We start from the raw sequence: 26,832 nt of genomic DNA on the forward strand, positions 1-26,832 counted from the left end.
AAGAAGCAACCCACGGTAGCCCTTTCGTCTACTGAGGCGGAGTATCGAGCCGCGTCTTCCACCACATTTGAGGCTGTGTGGCTTCGAAGATTGTTGGAGAAGCTTGGCTGCCCCCAGACTCGTCCTACTTTGTTGCAATGCGACAATGAGAGTTGCATTGCCTTGGCACGGAATCCTGTTTTCCATGCGCGGACGAAGTACATAGAGATCCGGTACCACTTCATCAGAGAGAAGCTTCTGGATGAGACCATCGCTGTGGAGTACTGCAAGACGGAGGACAATCTTGCAGATTCGTTTACGAAGGCGCTTCCCCAAGCTCTACTTCGGAGACATGCGAGATCCCTCAGGCTTCTGCCCCGCCCAGGCTCTGAGAGGGGGTGTTAGCGATCAGATCCTGTCCGTACAGGCAGACAGTCGGACTGCCACGTGGCAGTCCGACCTGTACCTGGACAGTCGGCTGCATTTAATGCAGCCGACCTGCATATTCTGGGCGATTTTATGTTGGCTATTTATAGCCGTTGTTCTGCAGTCTCTCCCATCTCTGATCGCAGGTTTCAGGCTGGAGACTCGTGCAGATTATATCTCTGTTTGCAGATTTTAGGTTGAAGATCGTGCAGACTGCAGCGGACTTCGAGGTGAACAGCAGGTTGCATCGTCGAGGTGGAGACACACAGTCCCGCGCACCGCGCCCATGTACATATCTGCATATCTTTGTATACAGCACACTTTATACAGCAGATCTTCATCTTCCACTGTCTCTTTCTCTCTCTTCTCTCTGCGTTCTCTCTCTCTCAGTCTTGGTCCCACGCTTCTGCATCGCTGCACTCTGACACCTAGCTCTTCCAGCTGGGATGCTTCCTTCTCCTCTTCATTCCTTATGGTTCTCGGCACCACACGAAGACCAACATCAGGCTCCTCTTCCTTCTTCGGCATCTACATCCAGGTTGAGAGGGGGTTCCTACCCTTCTTGGTATTCTACAAGCTTCAGCACTTTGTCTTCGACATTGGCTTCTCCCCCCTGTTGTACCCTACCCTTTGCATTGCATGATTTCATCATCTTTGTACTAGGGCGCTTGGGCAAGTAAACAATTTCTCCATGAGGGACACTGTCCAAGTGGCACCTGCTGCATGAGCATTCTTCAGCATGTAGAATACTTTGCTTCTCATTGTGCAGAGCACCACTTGAGCAGATCCTAAGTTGTTTCCACCGGCGGCTGTTGTTACCATACCACCATCCTTCTTCATCACATGGATACCTCATCACCTACTTTTCCTGGTCATCGACACCCTGAGTGGATAGGTTACCTTGTACTGTTTTGTGATGTGTTGGGTGTACCCTCCCTACTCCCATCTTCTAAGTCACTATTTCTAAATCGGCCGCATCCCATAAAATTCACCACACTTATTTGAAAAAAAAAAAAAAAAAAACACACAAAAGTTCCATGTAGTTCCATCGGCCTTTGTAGGACTTGGTAGGCCACTGGGCAGTCGACGTGCACCCTTTGTCCGATGCCCTATCCTCTTTGGGGTGACTACTTGGATTCCCTTGGTAAGATAACCATCGCCTCTGTAGTCTTGGTAGGACACTGGGCAGCCGACGTGCACCCTTTGTCCGATGCCTTGGCTACTTTGGGGTGGAACGCCTTGGGGTACATCAACATCACAATGGCTGGCCTAACCTTTCGGCTCAGTTTTAGGCCTGAGAGGGGGTGTTGAGCTAAAATATGCATTACTTGCTGATTAGCCTCTTAAACAGTCCCAAAACACACTAAAAATGCTCTTTTAGAGTAAAACCCTAAACCGAGAGCGGTTCGAGAGAGTTCAGTGGAAACCCTAAAACGGGGAGCGGTTCGAGAAAGTTTAGTGAAAACCCTAATTTTTGGGGCGCCCTTCCACATCTATAAATAGACAAGCTGCCCCCATTTAACAATCATCCTTGTTTTGCAGGTTACACCAGCCCACACACCCTCTGCTGCTGTTGGCACCCAGTTTCCAGCCTGCAGCCCGCCTCCATTTGCTGTCCAGCCATCATCGACTGTAGCCACATCATCTTCAGCCTGTCCATTGCTGTAGGCGACAGCTCTCAGCTGCTGGCGACTGCTCCAAACTGTCCCAGACTGCTGTTTAGCCTGATGTCCATCATCTCCAAGGTCAGCCAGCCTACGTACTCAGCATTGCAGGCCCTGATACTCTCAGACACTGTTTCAGCCTGTTATTTACAGCAGACTGTGCACAGTTTCCAGCCCCCAATCAGTGGTACACTACTGCGTTTACCAGTTTCCAACCTCCAAACTACTGCGTTTTGGTGACTAGCCTACTGCCATTCACTATTCAGCACTCCTACACTCCGGCTGGTGGTCACAGACTTGGAATCCATCTTCGGTGGACGTCACACTCCGACATTGCTCTGCCCTTGAGCACACTGTACACTCTTACATTTATTTACAGCATTCATTCACTTCAGAGTCGTGTTCTCTCTCTCCCTTCTTCTTTTTGTGTTTGAGTTTTGAGTTTTGCGTTTAGGGTTTGAGTTTTGAGTTTTGCGTTTAGGGTTTGAGTTTTGCCCTCTGTGTCTTTGTGTTTATGTCGTGGTCGTACACTCTATGTGTCCTCAATGCAAACCCTAGCACTCTTCTTAACATTGGGTACATGTATTGATGCAATCTAGACGGATTATTCTCTAAAAATTTGGGGCTTTTGATCAAAATTGTCAAATTTATGCTCGAGAATTCTTTTGGGGCAAAAATTGTAGTGAAATACTAGAGATTTCACATGTAATTGGTGCCTTCTTACCTAAATGTGTCAGTAATTGCTTGAGGAGTGTAATAACAGACTTTTTTTTAAATTCTAAAAATCTACTTGCAGATCTGAAATCTATGCAATCTTGGGATTTTCATTGCTAATTGGTACTTGCAGTGTACCGTGGTTACTTGTGTAACATTTGGGCTTGCCTTTGGTGACTACTTAGTTAATTTGGTACTATAAATTATGGTTGGAAATAGTAACAACACCAATATTTTGCACATCAAGAAGCTTGAGGGTGCACATAATTTTGCAATATGGCAAAAATAGTGCTACAATGTCTTGGTGCAAAAGAAACATGTGAAGCCTATCAAAACAAAGGCAATAAAACCAGCAGACATGGAACAAGATGAGTGAGATGGCTTGGATGAGCTTGCCCGCTCTACCATTGAGCTCTCAGTGTCAAACAACTTGCTCTTTAACATTGAGAAGCTGAATTCAGCATATGCAATGTGGCAGAGGCTTAAAGAATTGTATGCTCAGAAAAGTGCAGCCAGCAAGGTTTATTAGCTGAAAATTTTTTATGGGCTTTCGCATGAAAGAAGGTATAGCCATGTTTGTGCATTTGAATGAGTTCAACTCAATTTTCAGTCAGCTGATTGCTTTGGATTTGCATATTGATGATGAGTTTGAGACTACTTTCTTGCTATGCACTTTGCCTGAAAGTTGGGATACTATCACAACAGCTTTGAGTAACTCGAATGCTCAGTAGTTATATTCTGATGTGGAGAGTTCCTTGCTGATGGAAGAACTCAATAGGTAAAATAACTCAGCAAACAAGTCTTCTAATGCATCGCACACTAGAGGTAGATTTCAAAGGGCAATTCTGAAAATAGAGCACGCAGTAAGTCTCGTGGCAAAAATGTGGAGTGCCATCATTGTGGCAAAAAAGGGCACTACAAACAGGACTATTTTCAATTGAAGAAAGAGAAAGGCAAATACAAAAACACTAAAGACAACAAAGCTGAGAAAAAGAACAGCCAACCTGCAAAGCAGAGCAATGTGAAAATAAAAGTTAATGTAGTCACTCATAAGAATGACAGTGATGGTGATATACTTGCTTTTTCTTTGAGTGCACATGCATTGATTGCAGATTTTGAGGATGATATGCACACTTGGATACTTGATTCAAGTGTGTTTTTTCATGTCACACCACATCATGAGTGGTTTTCTGACTACAATGGTGGTGTACGTGGTGTTGTCCACTTGGGGGATAACTATCATGTAAAATTGCAAGCATTGGCAGTGTGAAACTAGAATTTTCCATGTTTATTTTGCATAATGTGAGACATGTACCTCAGCTCAAGAAGAGCTTGATAAGCACAAGGTAACTAGATGGTGAAGGCTATCACACCACCTTTGGGGATAGCAAATAGAAAATTTGTAAAGGCTCTCACATTGTTGCCAAGGGCTCCAAAAGTGATACTTTGTATCCTTTGCAAGTATCTAGTATGCGTAACCATGTAGTCGCCATAACCGAGCAGCCGAGTGTTTCTTTGTGGCATAGCCGGTTGGGACACATGAGTCAAACTAGAATGAAAGTGCTTTCTCGCTTGGGTTATTTGCTGTCTTTGAGATATGCTGATTTTGAACATTGTGATTGTTGTATTTATGGTAAACATGCTCAGATGTCATATAAAAAATCTTTCTCTAAAGTCTTCACCCTTAAGAGTTGGTTGGTACATTCACATGTATATCAAATTCCAAGATTATCTCTAGGGGGGAAGAAGTACTTCATTACCTTTGTTGATGGTGCCACACACAAAGTATGGGTTTATCCAATCCATCACAAAGACAAGGCCTTGGATAAAATTTAAAAAATTATTGGCACTTGCTGAAAATCAAACCAGCAAGACATTAAAGTGCCTTCGCTCTAACAATGGTGGGGAATATGTGTCCAAAGCCTTTCAGGACTTTTGTGACAGCAAAGGGATTAAAAGGGAACTTACTACGCCTCTTAATCCACCCCAAAATGGTGTTGCAAAGCGTATGAACAAGACCATTCAAGACAAGGTCCATACAATGATGTCACATGCTGCTTTACCTCATGGATTTTGGGCAAAGGCTGTTATGACAGCCATATAGTTGATTAATCGATCACCAAACACGTCTTTTGGAGGTTGTTGGGGGGGGGGGGAGGGGTTTCCCTTAAGAAGCGTGGTCAGGCAAGCCACATTCGTATGCTCACTTGAGAGTGTTTGGCTGCAAGGTATTTGTGCACATTCGCAAGGAAGAACGCAGCAAACTTGAGCCAAAGTCCTGTAAATATATTTTCCTAGAATATGGTGATGAAGGTGAGATGGGGTACTGATTATGGGATCCCGAGAAAAGAAAAGTAGTACGCAGCAATGATGTTATCTTCTAGGAAGATCGCATGCACAAACAACCCAAAAAGACAAAGGAGGTCAAAAGGGTTGTATTCTAGTAGGATGTACTAACAAGACAACAAAAAATGCCCATTAGGCAGCAACAAATACCTACTGTAAATGTTCCTGAAAATGCAAGAAATGATATTGAAAATGATCAGCAAGATCTTGCTCATGTCATATTCTTCGCTGTGTATACTCAGAGACAGATCGAAGGGTCTTCTTTATCTGTCACAGTAGGAGTATGTCTCTAAGGTTTTGCAACGTTTCAATATAGAGGGGGGGAAAGCCATTAGTGTACCATTGCCTCCATATATGAAACTTAATGCAAATGACAACCCTACATCTGATGATGGAAAGGCTGAAATGGTCAAGATACCTTATACTTTAACTATTGGTAGCTTGATGTATGCTATGGTTGCTACACGTCCTGACATTGCATTTGTGGTGGGAGTGGTTAGCAAATACATGGCATATCCTAGCAAAAAGCATTGGGAAGTAGTGAAGGGTATCATGAGATATCTTAAGGGCACAAAGGATTTGTGTATCTTCTTTGGTAAGCAGAAGTTATCTATTGTTGGGTTCACAGATGCAGACTATATTGGCCATCCTAACTACACGAAGTTTACTTCAAGATATGTGTTCACGTTCACAGGTGGAGCAATCTCTTAGATATCTAGGCTGCAAAAGTGTATTGCATTGTCTACTACAAAGGCAGAGTATATAGCTATCACTGAGGCATGCAAAGAGGCTTTATGGCTCTTACATTTGGTGAGAGAGCTTGGTATTACAGAGGTTCCTATCCTCCACTGTGACAGTCAAAGTGCTATCATGCTAGCATGGAATCCTTTCTTTCATGCAAAGACAAAGCACATACAAATGAAATATCACTTTATCAGGGATGTACTTGATAGCAAGAGCATTGAGCTTGTCAAGGTACATACAGATGATAACCCTACAGACCTTCTCACGAAGGGTCTTCCAACAGAGCGGTCTGCTCATTGCCGCCAGATGATGGGGATTGGATAGTATATGTATATTCCAGCTTTGTACATACATAGACTTAGCTGATTCTTTTCTATTTCTTCAAGCATGTTGCCTTTAGGTGGGAGGTTGTTGGCAATAAAGGCTTACTGTGTCTTTTACAGTGCTCGGATATGAACACACCCTTATACTCTTGTACTTTATATACAATCTAAATCTAAAAAGTGGTACATTTGTTATTGTACCATATACCCATTGTGTCGTGCTTACACTCCTATAACTTACTCTTTTCTGCTGCTTCCTACACTAAATCTGACACTCTCAATCCCAACTCACTCAGTCTCGATCCAACAGCACCACCAGGTTGAAGCATCACTATCAGTAGATATGTAGCCTAATGTCTCTTGGACAACCAAACCGGAGTCCTTTTTCTTCTCTTTGGCTAATCTCTTATTGCATTTATCAATATAGTGACCTGGCTTCTTGCGATAATGACATTTCCCCTTCTTTTTACACTTTCTATGTCTTGGACAGCATTATTTGATAGTTGCTCTACATCGCCCTTTTGTTAAGTTTTTGCATTTTTCTTGACTTTTCCTTTGCCTTTGAACTTGGAAAGCATAGCCATATCTCCTAAACGCAATGCAACATTATTCTGAGTCTATTCCTCTTGCAACAAGAGGCCTTCCAACTCCACAAATGTAAGGGGTTGTTATCTCCCCTCAAAGACAACATCAAAGAGGTATGGAGACCAAGATACGACTCTGGAAAAAAGTTCAATGTGATGTTTATCAATTCAACATCCTAAATGATTTCATCCACATTGAGTAGCTGCTCGTGCAAATCCTGTATGTGAGTAAGGTGATCTGTCATGCTATCACCTTCATGCATGTTCACATTGGCCAACTCTCTATAGAGATAAGATATTCTAGCCTCGTTACATGCTACAAACACACTCAAGTACATCCCATGCTGATTTTGAGGTCTTACAAGACCGGATATGTGGAATGCTTGATCTTTTCACTGACAAGGCAATCAAAGAAAGTGTCTGTGCATCTTTTGAGTCCCATCTCCTCTGATCCTCGGTAGGAGGGGGAGGACGAACAACAGCACCAGCAACCTATCCTCTAGTGTGTTTGAGATACAAGACCTCTTGGTCACAACAAATCACCTTTAACATAGTCTCACAAGTCCTTCGCTATAAGAAGGTTGCGGACCATAAAACTCCACAGCAAGTAGTTTGATCCATCAAGTTTGTCCTCCTGAGTGAGGACACCAAGGATGTTGCTCTGATCATTAGTCCCCTGACGTACCATGCTGTCAGTAATGGACAAAAACCTCCAACCAAATACTTCTCTACTGCAGTATAGATTGTACTCCTCAGAGTACTAAAAATCCCCTCAAGATTATGCAACAAGTCCTAAACTATTACACAAATGCCAAAGTGTGCCCAATTTGACCCAAATCAACAATCGGCCAAGAAATAACAGCAATGCACTATTGGACCACACCTGGCTCATAAAACATGCCCTTAAAAGTACAAATTACAGCAACTTAATGCCAATTCTTGCCAAAATTTACTAAATTTCCCTAAAATCTTCTGCTCAATCTAACTGTAACAGCAATTAAATGCAATTGTACCGCTTGTTTACTGCCTTGGAATGTGTGTTGGGCAAAAGCCCCAAATTTCTTCCTAAATTTCAAAGAAATTAAAACATTTTGTAAATTACAACTTGAATTTCTAAAGCAATTCACCTTGGGCCAACAGCAAACAGCAGTTGGAATCTGCCTCGTGATGCATGTCAAAGCCTCTATGACAAAAAGCCCCAAATTTCTTGCACAACTGTCGATGAAATTGTGCAATGTCAGTGTTTCCAATGAAGATTCGCATGTGGGACTGCAAATTAGGCAAAAGCCCCAAAATTTATGGCAGGAATATTAAAGAAATTGTGAAATTTCTTCGACTTCGTTGTCAATTTTAACTCCAAGAGCGAAAATTGACAAAAGATCCAAATTTTAGGCGGCACGAGCTGAGATTCGGAAAGAGATGGCCAAAATGGATAGGAAATTGCAGAAATTTCAAAAAAACCCCAAATCTGAAAAGTAGGGTTTTTACAGTTTTTAGGGTTTGCAAAAAAATCACAAGCAAAGTTGAGAATATGGTGGGCAAAGGTGAGAAAATAAGGGGCAGAGCTGAAACAGCAGCAGCTCATCCTTCTCTTCCTCGGGCAAAGAGCTGGCTGACAATAATAGGACCTTAGGCAAGGTGGCACTAGCCGGAACTGCGTCTGCACATAGAACCTTGCTCTGATACCAAATGCTGGAAAATAACAGCCAACTGTGGAGGAGAGAAAAGAAAGACAATGAGAGTGTGATGACGCAAAAGAGTAGAGTGTACTTGCTGAACTGAAAGAATGTACAAGATAGGTCTAAGATAGACCTAACTCTAACTCAACTAGAGTTAACCAACTCTAACTCTGACTCTAAGAGTGGTGACACAACTTATAACTTTAGTTGTGTCCACACTAAGAACTAATAAAGAACTAAAGACTAAAATATTGGGCACTGCCCATAGAATTGGCAAATTCTAACAAAATGTTGATCACACTAAAGAAAATGCCATTAAAAATAGGCCCCGAAAAAATCCCAGATGACGATGACAATATCCAACAAGTAGAGGCAGACTGTGAAAAACAGAAACTAGCCTAGGAATGCACACAAGGAGCCAACAACTGAACAAAATGCACCTAAACTCCCAAAGCTCCTATGTCTCCGTCTGACTCTAACAAGAGCTCACAACCAGGAGATGATAGACTAACATGACTAACATAGGCAAGCTAACATTACCAACTTGGACTCAGGGTCAATGGGGCATGAAATGGGCTTACACTATCCTGGCAGATAAATATACCCTATATCAATTGATAGATCTCAAAAACGAGGAAAAGGTGAATGATACCGCGGTCTAGCATGTCAAATTCCTATCGTAAAATTTGTCTAGTCCAAACCACTTGTCATAAGTTGCTCCCTATAATAATCAAGCCATCCACATACAAAATGACTAAAACGCATCTATCGCCCTCAACCTTATGGTAAAGGTTGGGATCATGGTCTACTCAGTGAAAGCTACTCTATGGAAAGAACTAATCTCCACTAGTACCAAGCCCTAGGAGCTTGCTTTAAGCCATAGAGGGGCTTCCATAACCAGTAAACATGATCCTCCTTCCCTTGCATATGGAATCCAAGAGGTTGGTCAACATAAATCTCCTCATGTAAAATGCCATTCAAGAGGGCATACTTCAGATCCATCTAGTTAACCAACCATCATTGACAACTGCAAGAGACAAAATAGTCAAAATAGTAGACATTCTAACTATCGATGCAAGAGTCTCGAAATAGTCCAAGCCTACCCTCTATGTAAAACCCTTAGCAAAAAGCCTAGCCTTATGCTTGTCCAAGGTGCCATCAACTAGGTATTTAGTCTTATAGACCCATTTCACACCAATCACCTACTTCCTTGGACATGAAACCAACTCCCAAGTTTGATTACACTCAATAGAATCGAGCTCCTCCTACATAGCATGGCATCATATATCCTATGGAAAAGCCTCATCAATGGTGGTAGGCTCATGAACTTGTAAAATCCATGACATGAGAGCATAGTTCATACATAGTGAACCGTAAACTACCCTACCTAGTATGTAACCTAGCTGATCTACATGGGCTCGCAAGTGTCTTAGAAAAGTGAGTCACTATTGAATCTTGTGTACGCAGTCGAAGCCACCTTGGAACAATGACAGGTTAATCTTGTCACAATGGAGACCTAAAGGCCTTCAATACTTGTGAAGTACCTATCTAGGATAAGGACTCCCCTCATTTGAGTAAAGATATATCCCCCTGAATAGAAAAAGAAAGCTTTCCCCTCTAATAGCTCAGTATCCCTTGAAGAAATCTGAGGGGATAGGGAAGGAGTGGAAATACTCTTTGTGAAGACAGAGGTGGCATCGAGGGTGAAAGAGGAGTAAAAGGAGGGGGAGGGGGAGGAGTCACAGGCAAAGGAGTAGTGCCAAAGGGTAATTTGTTGTTGTTTTGGGGGGGGGGGGAGGGGGGAGCAATGGGAGAGAGCGAAATTTAATCAAAAAGCATCACCCATCAAAGAGAGTATTTGAAGCAATAGCCTCATGAAAGACCACATCCTGACTAACTTCTATCTTTTTTTAGTCAAGTCATATTGCATGTAATCCTTTGTGATTGTACTAAAACCAATGAAGATAAACTTCGTCAACTTGGAGTCAAGCTTGCCTCGTTTCTTCTTGTCCACATGGATATAAGCATCACACCCAAAGATGCGAAAATAAGAGATTGAAGACTTCTTACCAACAAAAGCCTCGCAGGGAGTCATGTCTTGTAAAGTTGATGTCGAAGACCTATTATAGATATGAACTGATGTAGAAATTGCATCACCCCAAGGGAGTGAGGAAGACCACAATGCTCCAACATTAATCAGACCATCGCATGGTTCGATTGGCATGCTCCACCACACCATTCTCTGATGGCACATTCAAATGGAAATAATCTATCCAAATAACATGCTCTCTAATACTAGTCAAAGACTTTAGAGTAAAACCTGCTGCCATGGTCAGCTCGTATAGTCAAACTTTGAAAGTCATTTGTTTTTCTACAACTAGCTTCTAGTCACAAAAGTTAAAATATACCTCACTTTTGTAGGCCAAGAAATAGGACCACACATATCTACTAAAATCATCAATATAAGCATTAAATACTTGGCATTCCCAAGGGAGACTGTGCCCATAGGTCCACACAAGTCAGTATGCACCAACTCTAGCATAGTAGCAGCCCTCCATGAGGCAACCTATGGATGAGGCTGCCTATGCTACTTGCCCCATAAGCAACTAGGGCATAAAGTGTGGACGAGGAGAAAATCTGGAAGCCCCTCCATCAACTTCTCTTGAGAAGCCCATCTACTTGAGTCAAAGCTAAAGTGCCCAAGATGGGCATCTCAAAGTAGCCCAAACTCATGGGAAGTCTGCCTAGCAAGGTCAATGAGCTTGTAGCACCCACCCTCCTATGAACCTGTCCAAAGAATAGCACTTGTGGAAGAATCGTCAACTCTGATAGCATCCTAGGTGAAGACTGTCACAAGTGGGTGCAGTGAAGAAAGCGTAGAAGACTGCTATAATAGACTGTACAATACAAGAGAAGAGATAACAAAAGAAAACGAAAGAATACTACAAAGGGAGAACTCAGATATATGCTTGGGAAATGGAATCCATATACCAAACGCAAGACAGTCGTGAACAACAGTGAGTCACTGGCTGTGTGGGCACTCGCACTGGCTCCCTCTCTCCAACAAGGCTTGCATTAGAATCTGCAAATGATGAATGACATACTGTGGAGGAGGGAACCTAAATATATAGGCCAAAAATAATGCAATAAATGCATCAAGTCAACCAGCACTTAATGTTGGTCGGCCAGCAATAATAGTATAAATCACATAATAATGATCAATAAAAAATGCATAAAAACATCTATAATGTCTAGCCCACTGAAACAAATGCCCAAACTCTCTCATGAATTGACTAGACTACTAATACTCTCTCAAAAAACATGAGTGATCCGATACAATACAATGATACAATGATAATAACTCATAATAGTCCATACAACAAAGACCACCAAAATAGGACCATGGATATCCAAGCAATGGGTGATCAACCCACCATCAAGGTGCCTCGAAGAGAACCTAATGTCAATGTTGATCATACTAGCTCCTCAAAATAGAGAAGAACCATAACACCTCTCTATAACTATCAACAATGCCTCGTAGTAGCATACATGGCCACCCTATCAAAAATGCCTCTAAGCATATGTGAATAGGGATTCTCCACCTTCGACCAAGACCACCAAAGTGTCCCTCCATTTCAGCTCAAACTAGAAGCTAATCTTGCTCACTGTCAAGTAACATCTATTTTTAAACCAAGAAGTCAATCCCAGCTCCAAGATTTCAAAACCTACTAGACTTCAATCAATGCATCAGGGAAATTCCCTCTCTGAAACATGTGCATATATATTCCTGTATAGATAGGGCTCCCCTGCCCCACCTCACCATCCTCTCACACTCCCTCTCTGGCACTGGAGAGTTGTGAGGCATAACCACATCACCTACACTAGAAAGCAGCAAAACAAGTGGCTGCCAAGTTTCCCTCAATTTAATGAAGATGACTCCTTCCAGGCCTTGGCCTTTGCCTTGGCTGGAAGATCCAAGTAGGAGGAGGAGGAGGATGACTCGGCGGCAGAATCCATATTCTACTTCTTCTTCTCCTCCTCCTTTTTTCTCAAAGCTACTAACTCTTTGCAATCCTAGCGCAAATGTCCCTTCTTACCATAGCGATAGCACTAGGCCTTCGACTTCTTCATGACACCCCTCTCTAAAGCTACAAAGGCCTCATTAGAGCCACCATACTAAGATGGAAGCCTCCTCCATAATTGCAAAGACACCTCATGCTCAAGTGACATCAAGGGCACATGGATAAAGCTCATTGACGTCGATGATGTCTAGGCCCACAAAGCATTGGCTACTCCATCAAACTATGGAGGAAGCTTATAGCGCATAGTCCCCACAAGATGTGCTTCTAGAAGGGCAGACTGCATGAGACAAAGCTGATCCTAGACCTGTGTAACACGAAGCAAGAAGGACTAAATAGTATCCTTAGGCTCGAACTTCATCTGTTAAAGCTCGCCATAGTGGAGAGTAACTACATGCATGGCCGAGGGAACCTCGTACAACATCTGAAGCTTCACCCATATTGTTGAAGCTGTCCTGCAAGAGGTGATCATTGGAAGAACCTCTTTAGAGATACAACAAAGAAAAGCAGAATAAGCATGTGCATCATTGGAATCCCATGTAAGCATAGCTTCCTCATAGTTATCCTAGTCCCAATCAAGAAGAGGAGTTGGAGGCTAAGGATGCTCAAGAGCTCTAGAAACCACGTACCACAATCACTTTTGCACAAACCGTACTTTCATAACAGCACTCCATGTCAAGAAATCAAGGCCATGAAGTTTGTGATCAGTAGAACAGCAGGGAGGAGCCATTTGGAGAGGATAGAAAGAGAAGATAAAGAATAGAGAGAGAGAGAGAGAGAGAGAGAGAGAGAGTGTGTGTGTGTGTGTGTGTGTACAGCCAAACACAGCACAAAGTGCATTGCCAAGAGTTCCCATGCAGTGTTGAGAGTAACCAAGCACAAAATCTCCAAAAATCAGGAATAATCAACCAATCAAAGATGGACAAAGGCTGAAAACCCGGTCGCCCAGCCTGAGGAGCACAAGATGCTGCAAACGCAAAAGCTGCAGATAAAAGCACACATAAACGAGCATTAAATGCAGTCACCGGCATTAAAATAATGCAAAAAATGACAAACACAGGCAGCAACATTAAAAAGTAAAAAATGAAAGGCCGTAAACAGAGGCTGAAAATCCCTAGAAATTGATCGACCTGCTGCAGCAAACAGAGAAAAGTAGATCAGCACTGACAACAAAGACAACCCATGTACATAGATGTGTCAAACCATGGATAGAAAGAAGGTTAGAACCCAAATTTGGTACAAAAAGAACATTGGCATCTAGCGATCTAGTAAATGGGAAATGGTCCCCACTCCATGAATTGGAACAAAAGAGTTGTCACCAATCAATGATAAAGAAAACCCCCTCTTGCATGAATGTACTGAAGCCAATCTTGTCAATAGGTCATATGTGAAGAGGCTCCACTATCCATGAGCAATGGCTTCTCATCAATGGAAGAAGCAAGTGTTGTATCTTCGATCTCGAACAGATGGATGAAGACAAACTCTATAGTAGCCAGAATAGCCTTTTAACCTTTGGAAACATCCTTTGGCTTCTAAGTGGAGGTATTTCTAGCAACACTTCTCCAAATGAGTGCCTTTCCAACAATGTGGACACTTTGGCTTGGTTTTCTTCTCATCCTTCTTATTTTCCTACTTCTTGTTATTAGTCTACTTGTTCCCCTCTCCTGCACATGTTGTAAAGACCTTCGTGGAGCCAAATCCACTAGCTCCTAACTCTTTGAGTCACTAGTTGTACTCCAAGACAACCGGAGCTAGCTCTTCCCAAAGAAGAGTGTCACAAACCTTGGAGGTAAGCAAGCTAGTGTAAAAACATGATACTTTCAAGATAACAATTGGGTAAGAAGAATCATCGCCATGTCCTTCGAAGATATCATCTAACTAAGGGATGCAAGCTCATGCAACAATACAAGACCAAAATCCTGCAAAATCATGAAGAGAAAGCATCAAGCTTGAGAGTTGAGCTGATCCCATAAGTCAACGTGGTCCATCATGGAACCAATGTTGGGAGCCACCAATGGATGAGAAACAGGGGCGGTAACAAAGGTCCACAAATCGAAGGTGTTGAGAATGTTCTCTACTTTACAAGACCAATGGGAGTATTCTTTTGGTAATGAAGGAAGAACTAGCACTTGTACAAAGGGTGCCATAATGGCTATGCGAGGGCCAATAGTACGAGCCCTATGAGAAGCATGTAAAGAAGCAAGTGGAGGAGAAGGCTGTGTTGAGCTAAAATTTCATTACATCTTGATTTGCTCTTTAAAAGAGTCCCAAAACAGCAAATTGCCAAAAGTTTCATTAAACATGGAGCAGTTCTAAAGAGTTCATGTGTTCCACAAGCAAAATCCTAACTTAATAGGATCCATCCATGTCTATAAATAGGCAGCCTGCCCACCATTCAACCCCATCCTTCTATGCAAGTTTCTCACCCTTGTGTGCAGATTTCAGCCTTCAGCCTTTCACACAATGGCTGTCTAGCCTTTGCGACTCCTGCCACCTCTCCCTCAGCCCTCCCAACACCTGGTGACTACCCTCTAGCTGCCACATTGTTGCATGGTGTCATCCTCTCACTACGTCTAGTACATCCTGCCATCACCAGCTCCTACAGTGCTTGCATCAGCCTACATTTACAAGCTTCTACATCAGGTGACATCCTCTTGGGCTGTGTTTTACAATTCCCTCCGTCGTCAGCATCTTCCTCCACATTCTGTTGTTGTTGCCTCTATCTTCACAACCTCTAGTGTAATTTCCTCATCTTCTTTAGCTCCAACTAGTGGTTACAACACTTGGGATCGATCTTTGGTGGTCGTCACACTCCAATACTCACTGCTCTACCCTTGAGCATTATGTACACTCTTACATTCATTTACTGCATTGATCCACACTTTAGAGTACTCTTCTTTCTCTATCTGTGTTTGTGTTTTTTGCATTTTTGAGTTTAGGATTTGAGTTTTACACATCACTGTCTGAGACTTTGTATTTCAGTCATGGTCATATATTATGTATTTCCTCAGTGCAAAACCTAGCATATCTTCACATGATATCAGAGCTGGTGCCCTTGTTTAGAGTATCTTGCGGATATTGTGGAGGCTTGGTTTTGAGCAACATATACTAACGTCACATAACTGATTCACAATGTCTCAACCTTCCCAAGACCCCACGATGTCTTATCAGGCTTCCTTATCATTGAAGATCGTGAGGAGGTAGCATGGACTTGGCAAGGAAGACAACACCCCACCTTTACCTTCACCTTCACCCTCTTTTTCTTCTCCTATTCTAGATTTTAGTCTCTTGATAGAGGAGTTTGAAGAGTACTTGCACATTACATATAGTTGAGCTTACACCCCTCCTACCAGCTTTGCTACTCCATCACAACCAATTAGTGAGGCTAGCACCTCTACGATCACGAAGGACACACGACATTTGGGATGACTATTGACCCATCTTCTTCAACTCAACCAAACCCAATATCACATTCGTACAACCCCTTTGAGTCGTATGAATCAAAACCCTCTCAGTTTCTCCTTTCAATGTGCAAGATCCGGACCATTTTCAATACATAAACTTCAATAGAGGGGACTCTCAAAGCAAACATCCTTCATCAGGTATATCTACATCTTCTGTTTCATTTGAGCATGTAAATCACTTTTCTTGAATCCCTTGCATCCCACCCTCTTCTAATCCACATCTCGCATTCCTTTCTTCTTCGTTCCAAAACCTTGGATACACTCCACTTCCGCATCCAACACACTAGGAGTTGGATCCTCCATCTCTGCTCCTCGCACTTTTTCTTTCTTCACACCATCTTCTACCTACTCTCACTTCACTACCCCTTTGCACCCTAATACATCAGGGGAAATGCCACCCTTTAACATTGTACTTTCCACATACCCACAAGTGAGCACTTCTTTTCGCCTTGGGACAGCAATGATGGCCTTCTCTCCATGTCTCCAAAAAGGCCCGTCCTTTTAGCCCTCCAACGCCTATGATGGCACCATTTGTATGTGTCTAATCTTTCTTCTCTTCCCAAAGAAGACCATTTGGATGGATCAAATTATTCACTTTGATCCTAGAAGGTGAAATGTATTTTTGACACCTTCGATCTTTGGGAGTTTGTTACCCACCCTATTCCCCATCTCTTGGAGGATCCCAAAGTGGGATCAACAAGGGATCATGCAACCCTATGGGATTGGCTCAATTCTAGAGCTCGATCTTTCCTCTTTATAAGCTTGCAAGATTCTATCTTGGTGCATGTGCACAAGTTGCGGCAAGAAGTTTAAGTGTAGACAACACTTCTTTGTACCATCAGAAGACATTTGCCCACTGGATTACTCTTGAGAAGAAATTACAAATGCTTGCTATTGATGACTCTCCTTCCATGAAGGATCACATCAACAGATTGGAGGACATGAGGGGTGAGGTTTCTTCCCTTGACAGGATCATCTCTTCTTCGAAGGATATAGACATGATTCTCTTGACAACAGCCATCTCCAAAATATGATGCCTTCTACACCAGCCTTCTTACATCGAGGACCCACGAGACTCTTCTGAGAGGCCCTTGCCCCGCTTGTCTTGGAGCATGACGAGCATCTGAAAGATATAGCAGTGGATCCAACTCCACAAAAGCTTTTACTACAAATACAAGAGGAGGGGAAGTAAAAGGAGGAGCAAACAAAGACCAAGCCTAAGAAGGAGACATAGGAGCATTATTCACGCTCTGACACAGATTCAAATAAGCCTCGATGCCTACACTGTGGAAAGGGGACACATCCTGAGGAGAAGTGTTGAAAGAAGTACCCTCACCTTCATCCGAGGAGCGAAGGATGGAGCTACACCATCCGGGCCTTCCTCTACCTCTACAACAGTTGTTACCCACAAGTTCATGTTTATTCATATCCATGTGTTGGAGGAGCCCTCTTCAGTGGTTGACTCATCTTCAGAGAGCCCTTGGCTCATTGACAATGGTGCTTCGAGTCATATGACTCCACAAGGAGATGTGCTACAAGATCCCCCACCCTCTACTCTAATGGTTCCCTAGTACCCCCATCCCTTTCAGAGGGGGACGATCTGGGTGATGCGGCTATGGATTTCCTAGACCCTAGTGCTCATTGCTTCAAAGGGGGGTTCCCAAGATCGTAAGGAGCTTCTTCATCAGCTATTTACATCGACGGACTTCACCAGCATTGTCGAATGCGCATCTTTTTCAGCCTTCAGCTCCATCCAAGATCTAAGAAGGGGTATTAGCAATCATGTTTGTCATGCATTGTCATTTCCTACCTATGAACCTCATCTAAGTCATACGGGGACATTAGGAGCTCTAACATGTATATCATGTGCTTTGATGGAGGCAACTCATTTTAGAGTCTGCATTTCTTCTTTTAGTCAGTGTCTGGCACATGTGCACCACGTCAACATTTATTGTGCAATCCCGCATTCATTGCTGCCACATCAACAGTTGCTAGCGGTTTGTGATGCCACATCAGCATTTTATGCAGTTCAGAATTGTTGGTTGGCCAATTTCAAGAATATTAGGCTATTTATAGCCGTACCCAGCTGGCTGGTTATTTATCCACCCCTCTGCTTCATAGGTGCTCCTATTAGCAGATATGTCGATTCATGTGTGAGTTTGTGCATGTAGATACCAGGCACATTATTTAGGATATTTAGGCATTTTTTATTTGTGCCATTTTATGGTCATTTGTAGCATTTCTAACGGGCTGACCAGCATTTTATGCTCCTTCCTTTTCAGCCTATATATTCAGACGACTCCTCACTCAATCACTCATCTACCATCACACATGTGGAGACTCCATGGAGAGAGGAGCTAGTGCTGGTGCCCATGCAGCCAATGACTCACTATTGTATGTGACTATCTAGTGTTGGATATATGGATTCCATTTCCCGAACATACATCTGGGTTCTCATCTATATTGTGCTCTTCAATGTTCTTTCTTTCCCTTTCTCTTTTGTCTTGTTTTTCAGTAATTTATTACAGCATATGTTCACGCTTCCCTTGTTGCTCCACTTCTAACATGGTATCAGATTTCAGGTTCTATGCTATTTCCGCTATGATTTGCTTAATTCAGGACTAATTATCTCTCTTGCTGATCAGGTGACAGCTGGTGTCCACCATTCAGCCTGTCCTACATCCCCAACTGCTTGCATTTTTGCCTAGAAGGCTGCATTTACAACTGGCGACACCTTTTAGCCTGTAGGCGACATTCTTGCTGCATTAAATTTCTGCCCAGCCTGCATTTGTGACCTAGATCCAAGACTAGCTTCGACAAATGCAATCTGCCCTTCTAGAGGCTCACCTTATTGAACTCATACTCTCCAAACTCCCTCCGCTGTTTGATGGAGTGGCAAATGCTTTGAGGGCGCAGACATCATCGACTCTTGCCAGTTTTACACATATGACCTCAATGTTGCTTGAGCATGAGGCATCATTGCGGTTACAAGGGAGGCTTTTGTCAGGTTCTAGTGAGGCTCTTGCAGCTTCAGAGAGGGGTTTGAAGAATAAGTCAAAAGCCTTGTGTTACCATTGTGGAAAGAAAGGTCATTCACGAAAGGCTACAAAGAGATAGCGGCTTCCAAGAAGAAGAAGGAGAAGACGACGACGCGGGATGTGGACTCCTCTGACAAATCATCATTTGCCTCCACCTGAGACTCCGATCCTCTGTAAAGGAGAAGTTCAAGGCATGGAAAGGATCAACTTCTTCAGATTGCGAGAAGGGATCGATGGCCCCTTCCTCGACTGCTTTCTAGTAATGGTGATGACAGCACCTCTCATAACTCTCCACTGCCAGAGAGGGAGTGTGAGAGGGTGGTGAGATGGGGCAATCGTGCCTCATCTATACAGCTATATAGATGCACAAGATCTAGTGTGGGACGTCCATGACACATCGGACTGAAGTCTTGGCACAAGATTGACATCCAAGTTCATGATGGGCCGTTCTTTGACAATGAGTGGGATTGGCTCCTAATCTTAAGCTCACATAAGGGGACACTTTGGTGGTCTTGGCCAAAGGTGGAAAATCCTTGGTCACATATGTTCAAAGGCATTTTTGACAAGATGGTCTTATATACTACCACGAGACATTGTTGACAAACACCAAGATTTGTTATGGTCTTCTCTATTTACATGGCCGGTACATTCGACATCGACATCAAGTTCTCTCCGAGACAACTTGATAGTGGCTTGATCACCTACTACTTGAGTGTCCATGGTTCTACTTGGTGGTTTTATATCGTATGATTTATGATTTCTTCTCATTGTACCATTGTATTGTATCAGATCACCCATGCCCTGAGAAAGGGTGTTAGTAGATATGTCAGTTCATGTGTGAGTGTGCATGAAGAAGCTGGGCACATTATTTAGGATATTTAGGCATTTTTTATTTGTGCCATTTTATGGTCATTTGTAGCATTTATGACTAGCCAACTAGCATTTTATACTTGTCCTTTTTCAGCCTATTTATTCAAGCTCCTCCTCACTCAGTCACTCATCTGCCATCGCACATGTGGAGACTCCATGGAGAGAGAAGCCACAGCCAGTGCCCACGCAGCCAATGACTCACTGTTGTATGCGACTATCTCGTGAGGGATATATGGATTCCATTTCCCAAGCATACATCTGAGTTCTCATATGTATTGTGTTCTTCGGTGTTCTTTCTTTTCCTTTCTCTTTTGCCTTGTGTTTTAGCAATTTATCATAGCATATGTTTACACTTCCATTGCCGCTTCACTTCTGATAGCTCCGTCAAGTGGCCGCAATCTTCTCTATCTTCAGCATGGACAACATGTTGGATATTGTCCGTCCTGATATTCTCCATCTCTGTCAATGTCTCTATCACCGTCAGTGCTATTGTCATCATTTCAACCTAATCCGGTGCCCTCGCTGACACCTCGAGTTGCATGCAAGGACTAATCAGTCCACTCCTTTATATTCAACATTCTTTTCAATCTGTGCAAATTTCTTTTTTTTTCATCTCTTGATGTCTCTCTCTTTCTTTCTCTCCATGTTTCGTAGTTCTCTTCCATTGCACTCTCACATATGCATCTCATTGTGCAGAGCACACCCGAATGGATCCTAAGCTGTCTCCATTGGCAATTCTTCACCACCTTATTCCTTCATCACCCTTTCCCTCGTCACCGACATCCTTGAGTGGTTAAATTAGCTTGTTTTTTATGTGAGGTGTTGGATCTAACCATCTCTTTTCATTCTCCACACAGGACACACTTACTTGAAAAACCGCAAACCATATCTACTCTCACCCAAAAAAACCCACAAAAAAAGGTTCGTTGTGGTTCCATCCGCCTTTGCAAGACTTAGTAGGCCATTGGGCAACCAATGAGCACCCATTATTAAATGCCCTATCCTCTCTAGGTGACTACTTGAACTCCCTTGATAAGATAACCATCACCTCTGTAGTCTTGGTAGGCCATTGGGTAGCCAACATGCACCCTTTGTCAAATGCCTTGGCTACTTTGGGGTGGGATGCCTTGAAAAAACGTTGGCGGCCTAAGAGAGGGTGTTGAGCTAAAAATCCATTACATCTTGATTTGCTCTTTAAAACAGCCCCAAAATAGCAAATTACCAAAAGTTTTATTAAACAAGGAGTTGTTCTAGAGAGTTTCTGTGTCCCACATGCAAAACCCTAATTTGGGAGGATTCTCCCATGTCTATAAATAAACAGGTTGCTTGCCATTCAGCCCTATCCTTCTATGCAAGTTTTTCGCCCTTGTGTGCAGATTTCAACCATCAACCTCCCATACACTGGCTGTCCAGCCTTCACAACCTACTGTTGCCACCTCTCCTTCAGCCCTCCCACCACTTGGCGATTGCCCTCTAGCTGTTGTCTTGTTATCTAGCATCCTCCACTCAGTTGCATTTGGTGCATCTTACCATTGCTAGCTTCTACAATGCGTGTATCAGCCTACATTTGCATCTCTAGCACCTAGAAACAAGCTCCTACATCACACAACATCCTCTTGGGGTTCATTTTGCAATTCCCTCCGTCGTCGACATCTTTCTCCACCTTCTATTACTATCGTCTCTATCTCCAGAGTCTCTGGTGTTCAATGTTTTGCGATTTCCTCACCTTCTTCAACTCCAATTGGTGGTTACAGCACTTAGGATCCATCATCAGTAAACATCACACTCCAATACTCACTGCTCTGTCCTTAACATTTTGTACACTCTTACATTCATTTGCTGCATTGATCCATTCACTTTAAGTTGTCTTCTTTCTCTGTCTATGTTTGTGTTTCTTGCATTTTGAGTTTTGCATTTTGTAGTTAGGGTTTGAGCTTTGCACGTCACTATCCAAGTCTTTGTGTTCCAATCATGGTCATACATTCTGTATTTCCTCAATACAAACCCTAGCATATCTTCACAAGTTGCTAAAATCTTCATGACAGATCAATGTGGCTTTCCCTTTCTGAACAAGACTCTAATCTTCTTTCTTTGCATCACTCTTTGAGACGTTCAAATCAGTGAAAGTGCTTGTCTTTTGAAAAATAGATAGATTCCTTGTCTAAGTTACCAAACGCCTAGAGCAAACGGCACTCCATAATTCTTGTAGACCTACAAACGCACTAAAAATTCTGATTTTGGTACTAGAGGGTAAATCAGCTACACCCTACAAGGAGAAGTTGTAGATGTCTCACACACTTCGTAGAAGGCCCAAAGCAAATTCACATTCTTCGCAACAAATTTGCTCGAATGAGAAAACTTAGTGTAGACTTCTCTTCTTAGAGTCTCCAAGTCCTCTCGTTTGGCAATGATACTATGTGAGAGTGTGCAATGGAAGAAGAACACGAACAAGGAGAGAGAAGGAAAGAAAAAGATTGCAATGAAAGAAGAGAATGAAGTGATAAATTTGCACTAAATCTAAATGAAAGTTTAATACAATGAATGGACTAATCAGCCTTGCAAGCAACCCAAGGCATCAATGAGGGTAGCAGATCAAACTGATGACAAATGGCAACACCAGAGATAAAGGAGAGGCTAGAAGCTGAAATGTGCTGAAGAAATCTGCAGAAGAACAATGGTGAATGATGGCAACCAAAAGGGGGAGCAATATATATAGCCAAAAAGAACAAAATTGGCCGACTGCTGCCAAACAATGCTTGGAAAAATTGGCCAACCTCACCACAAAAATGTTGGCCATACAGAATATCCAGCAATAAAATAATGTTGGCAGCCTCAAAAATGCTGACCACGGCCTGAATAGGCTGATTGGCCTCTACCACGTGAATGGGTGCTCTGGCTACTGAAAAAGAAATGCATGAGGTTGGAAAATGACCTTCCACAAAACGAACACACCCGAAACTCACTGAAAAATAAATACACAGAAAAGAATGGGCTGAAACAATCAAAGCTCGTTTGTATCCATGAGAGTCTGACAGAGCTCACAACCAAGAAATAATAGACTAGCAAAATACAAGCATTCATTGCAGCCATGAGATGGATACTAGAGGCCAGATTGGCCTTCTAATACCATCAGTCCAGTCTTTTCTTAGGATAGTAATTTTCCTCTTTCATTGACATAGGAGCTTTCATATTTACAGCTCTTACAGCTTTATCCAGATTTCTCTAGCCTTTTTAGATATCATAGTCTTCACAACCTTACAACACCTTTTGTACTATTTGAGTCCCATAGGCCACCTTGGCCTTTCACAAATGTTAATGTGTGTGTGTGTGTGTGTGTGTGTGTGTGTGTGTGTGTGTGTGTGAGACTCAGATATTTTACCTCACTGACAGGTCTGAGAATGCCTATCTATTCTTGGATCCTAGGGAAGATCCCATCCATGGCCAAGTTGCAGTCTCATCATCCTTGCCTTTTCACTACATTTGATGGACTGGTCTTTGGCATATTTGGCGGGCTCACAATGCATTTATCTTTGATTCGGCCTCGGGTATCTACGGCCATGTAGGACGAGTGCGAGCTTGCTTTTATGGCAAATTTCTTCTATGATTGTAGTTAGCCTCATAATTGGAGAGGTTGCTGCTCCCTCCAACCCTATTGTGCCTTCTCAATGATCCCATTATTTTGTTCCTATGTAATGGTGCTTGATAGCCTTTTAGAGAGTTTTTGTTCCTATAGAATGCTGTTTGTATAGCCTTTTGGGTTCATGTGTGTGTGTTGTTGCTGTCGGTCTTGGTTGGCCTGAAGGCTTGATGTAAATACTTCCATACATTAATTTAAACTTCTTCACGAAAAAAACAGAGACAGTGAAAATTTTACTTTGATTGCTTAAAAGTTTACGAGTAATCAGAGCACTTACAAAATTGATAAACAATAGAGCATTTGAAGAGCCATCTAGGAAGATGTTACCTGGTCTGTGTGAGCATTCCTCGTGAAGACACGAGACAACAACGGTTGCGATGGCAACCTCTGTGCAAGACTTCGAATAACACCCGCCATGGTTCTTCTGCAAGCGGCACCTTTCGTTCCCAACTTCCCTCCCTCTCTGGTTAGCAAAACCGTTTTCTTACGTTCGTAAATGTAGCCCCTTCCTTCACTTGCCCGTCTCGGTGCCTACAAACAGGTCCGCAGTGATCTTGGACTGCCGCATTGTCAGACCCTCCTTCAGTAAGGCATTTGACTCCCTAAACTTGGTAGCCGTGTCGCATGTGCAGTTAGTGCATTTATACACGAAATAGAGTGACTGTGTATCCTGCAAGCCTTCTAAGCTTTCAATAAAGCCAGTTCTGAACGGCTAAAACATTTTCTCACTCGATTCGTTGGGCGGACAGCTAAAACATTTCCTCTCTTAATCTGAGGTCAGACCATGGCTCCAAAATGAAAGACGAGATGTAGAAAGATAAAATCTGATTTGTTCCGCTAGGTGTGCTTAGAAAAACAATACTAACAGATGGTGGTAATTTTTGTGAGTCGAAAAAGACGATACATTGATTGGCTCCATGTTTGTCCACCTTCTCCTGTCAACCAATGGGAGCATGCAAATGGGATTCACCCTACTAACCTTATGCTAGCACCCTGTTTTTCACAAGTATTAGCAGGGTGAGTATGGGGTTAAGCTCACCCCACTCACCCTGCTAAACCTAGGTGCGACTAAGGGTTAGCAAAGGGAGTGGGGTCGCACTACACCTACTAACCCTCAGTGCGACCCAGCTCATGCTAGTAACCGAATGATAACTAGTGACTATGTATCAAGCAATCTAAGTGTTTTATATTAGTAATTAAATGTTAACTAGTGACTATGTATCGAGCAATCTAAGTGTTTTATATTAGTAATTATATGTTAACTCTAGGCTCTGTGCCTAGATTCTCCCAGTGCTTCGCACTACCTATTGATAGTGCACTTCATGTCCTAAGCATACTTCATATAGTTGAGTACAACTTTGAACCTCTACCCCTATTTACATTCCTAAAACCGGGTCACACCCAGCTTTAGTAGGGGGAAGCTAATCCCTCCCCCCCTCCCCCCCCCCCCCCACAACTACAAATGTCACACCAATACAAGGATGGGCTAGTAGGGTTTAGTTAGCCTTCCATAAGTGATGCAAAACCTTGCCAAAAAGCTAAGTTTATCGTAGTATTAACATGGCTAATAGTCGAGAATGATTCCCATTGGTTTTTAGTCTTGCTCCCAACATGTTGTTCTATCAGCAAACTTATCATATCCGATTTAAATTTTCTTATTTTGATTTTCTCATGCGCATGATGCTCATCACCATCATCATTAGCTGCCATCTTTAATTGTTTCTTCCCACTTTGAATTGTGGGTGCAACCTGAAGGTCAGCAACACATGGGTTTGAGCCATTTGCCCCACTCATCTTGGGGCAACCTAGCCCTAATCACATTATAGAGTGCAAAAGGGACAAATAAATTATCAAGCACAATGTTTTATTTCTATCAAGAATGGTTTATCCATCATACTGGATTTGCCATCTTTATGCTCTATCCATCATCCCCACCTTTCTAAACTTCAAAGATTAAAGGGTTGTGACGTTGACCGGGTGGACATCATGGAGATGAAGTAGGTCTTAAGCTCATCTTGAGTTAGAAGGGATCAATGAGGAGAGGTGGATGTCGAGGGTTGTAGTTATAGATGGGGAGAAGCTTCTAGTCTTCCATGAAGCTCTAGGGGGAGCTAGCACATATTTGCTCCCCTCAAAGCTTAAGTTAATAATAGAATAGATAAATGTGAAGGCTTACACTCCACATAGTTGACCAAGAAAGAACATTCTATTAGACATATATATTCCACACATATGCTTATTATTATATCTTTCATGGCACACACACAATATCTGTTTTACATGCAATACTTTATCTTTCATCACAGTGGCTTGATCCACCTTTACTAATAGATGATACTTATGGACTCTCCAATTATAGCATCAAGGTAGACTTTGGCATAGATGGAGAGACCTCTCCTACAAGTACCTTTTCTCTCACAAAGTGGTAGTTCACCTCAATGTGTTTTGTCCTAGCATGGAACATTAGGTTCCTAGCTAGTTGTATGTTGCTCATGTTGTTATAGTGAATGACAACTGAACTATCCCTCTACACATCCAAGTCACCCAATAACTTTTGCAGTCATACCACCTCACATGTTGCCATAGACCTTTATACTCAGCCTCTGTACTCGATAAAGCAATAGTAGGTTGCTTTTTGCTATTCCATGTAATTGTTGCACTGCCAAGGGAAAACATGAATCCACTAGTAGATCTTCTGTCTGATATACTATTAACCAGTGTAAGAAAGCAAAAAGAAAATTAAAAAGACACAGGGCAAAGCAGAAAAAGGCGGCCCAATTGAAGAAATAGGAGGAAAAAAAGGCCAAAAGTGCAAGGACAACCTTAAAAGTTCAAGGTGAGCACAAAAGAGAAAATGCACATTTAAAATGCAAAGATGCACCCTAAATTTTTAGGAAGGGAATAGGAAAAGAGGACCTAAAATGACTGGGTATATAAAAAAGGGATGGATGCCCAAAGGGGATTAGGGTTTTTTATAAGATGCAAATAGTGAGAATGAAGAAGCTCATTCTTGTATGTGGCCAAAACTAGCTCTCTTTTTCTCTTCTTCTTGTTGTTCTTACTTTTTTAAGCTTGTGCTTGAGAGAGGGAGTGTGAGGGAGTGAGTGTGTGAGGGTGAGGGACCATGGTAGAGAAGCTCTCCACCTTCTCCTATCTTCTTCTTTTTCTTTTCTCTTCACTTGTCTCGTGCACATCAATGGAGCATGGAACTTGAGGATCAAACTTGCATCTTGGATCTTGGAGCTACGGAAGTGTTTGAGGGAGGAGACAACTCGATTGATCATG

The 26,832-nt window shown here is 42.5% G+C and overlaps 1 protein-coding gene across 1 annotated transcript in view; it reads right to left on the bottom strand.

Annotated features, from left to right (window-relative positions):
* The window catches only part of LOC148019272 (uncharacterized), a 51,804-nt gene extending 27,447 nt beyond the window's left edge, over positions 1-24,357 (bottom strand). Inside the window, exon 1 of the mRNA XM_087701161.1 lies at positions 23,875-24,357. Coding sequence (XP_087557287.1) covers positions 23,875-23,964 — 90 coding nt within the window. The 5' untranslated portion in view covers positions 23,965-24,357. The remainder of the gene's footprint in view (positions 1-23,874) is intronic.
* Between the last annotated feature and the right edge of the window lie 2,475 nt (positions 24,358-26,832).

This window comes from Lygodium microphyllum, chromosome 20 (genome assembly GCF_053477565.2).
Source record: "Lygodium microphyllum isolate KBCC chromosome 20, Lygodium_microphyllum_v1.1.10, whole genome shotgun sequence".
Lineage (NCBI taxonomy): Eukaryota > Viridiplantae > Streptophyta > Polypodiopsida > Schizaeales > Lygodiaceae > Lygodium > Lygodium microphyllum.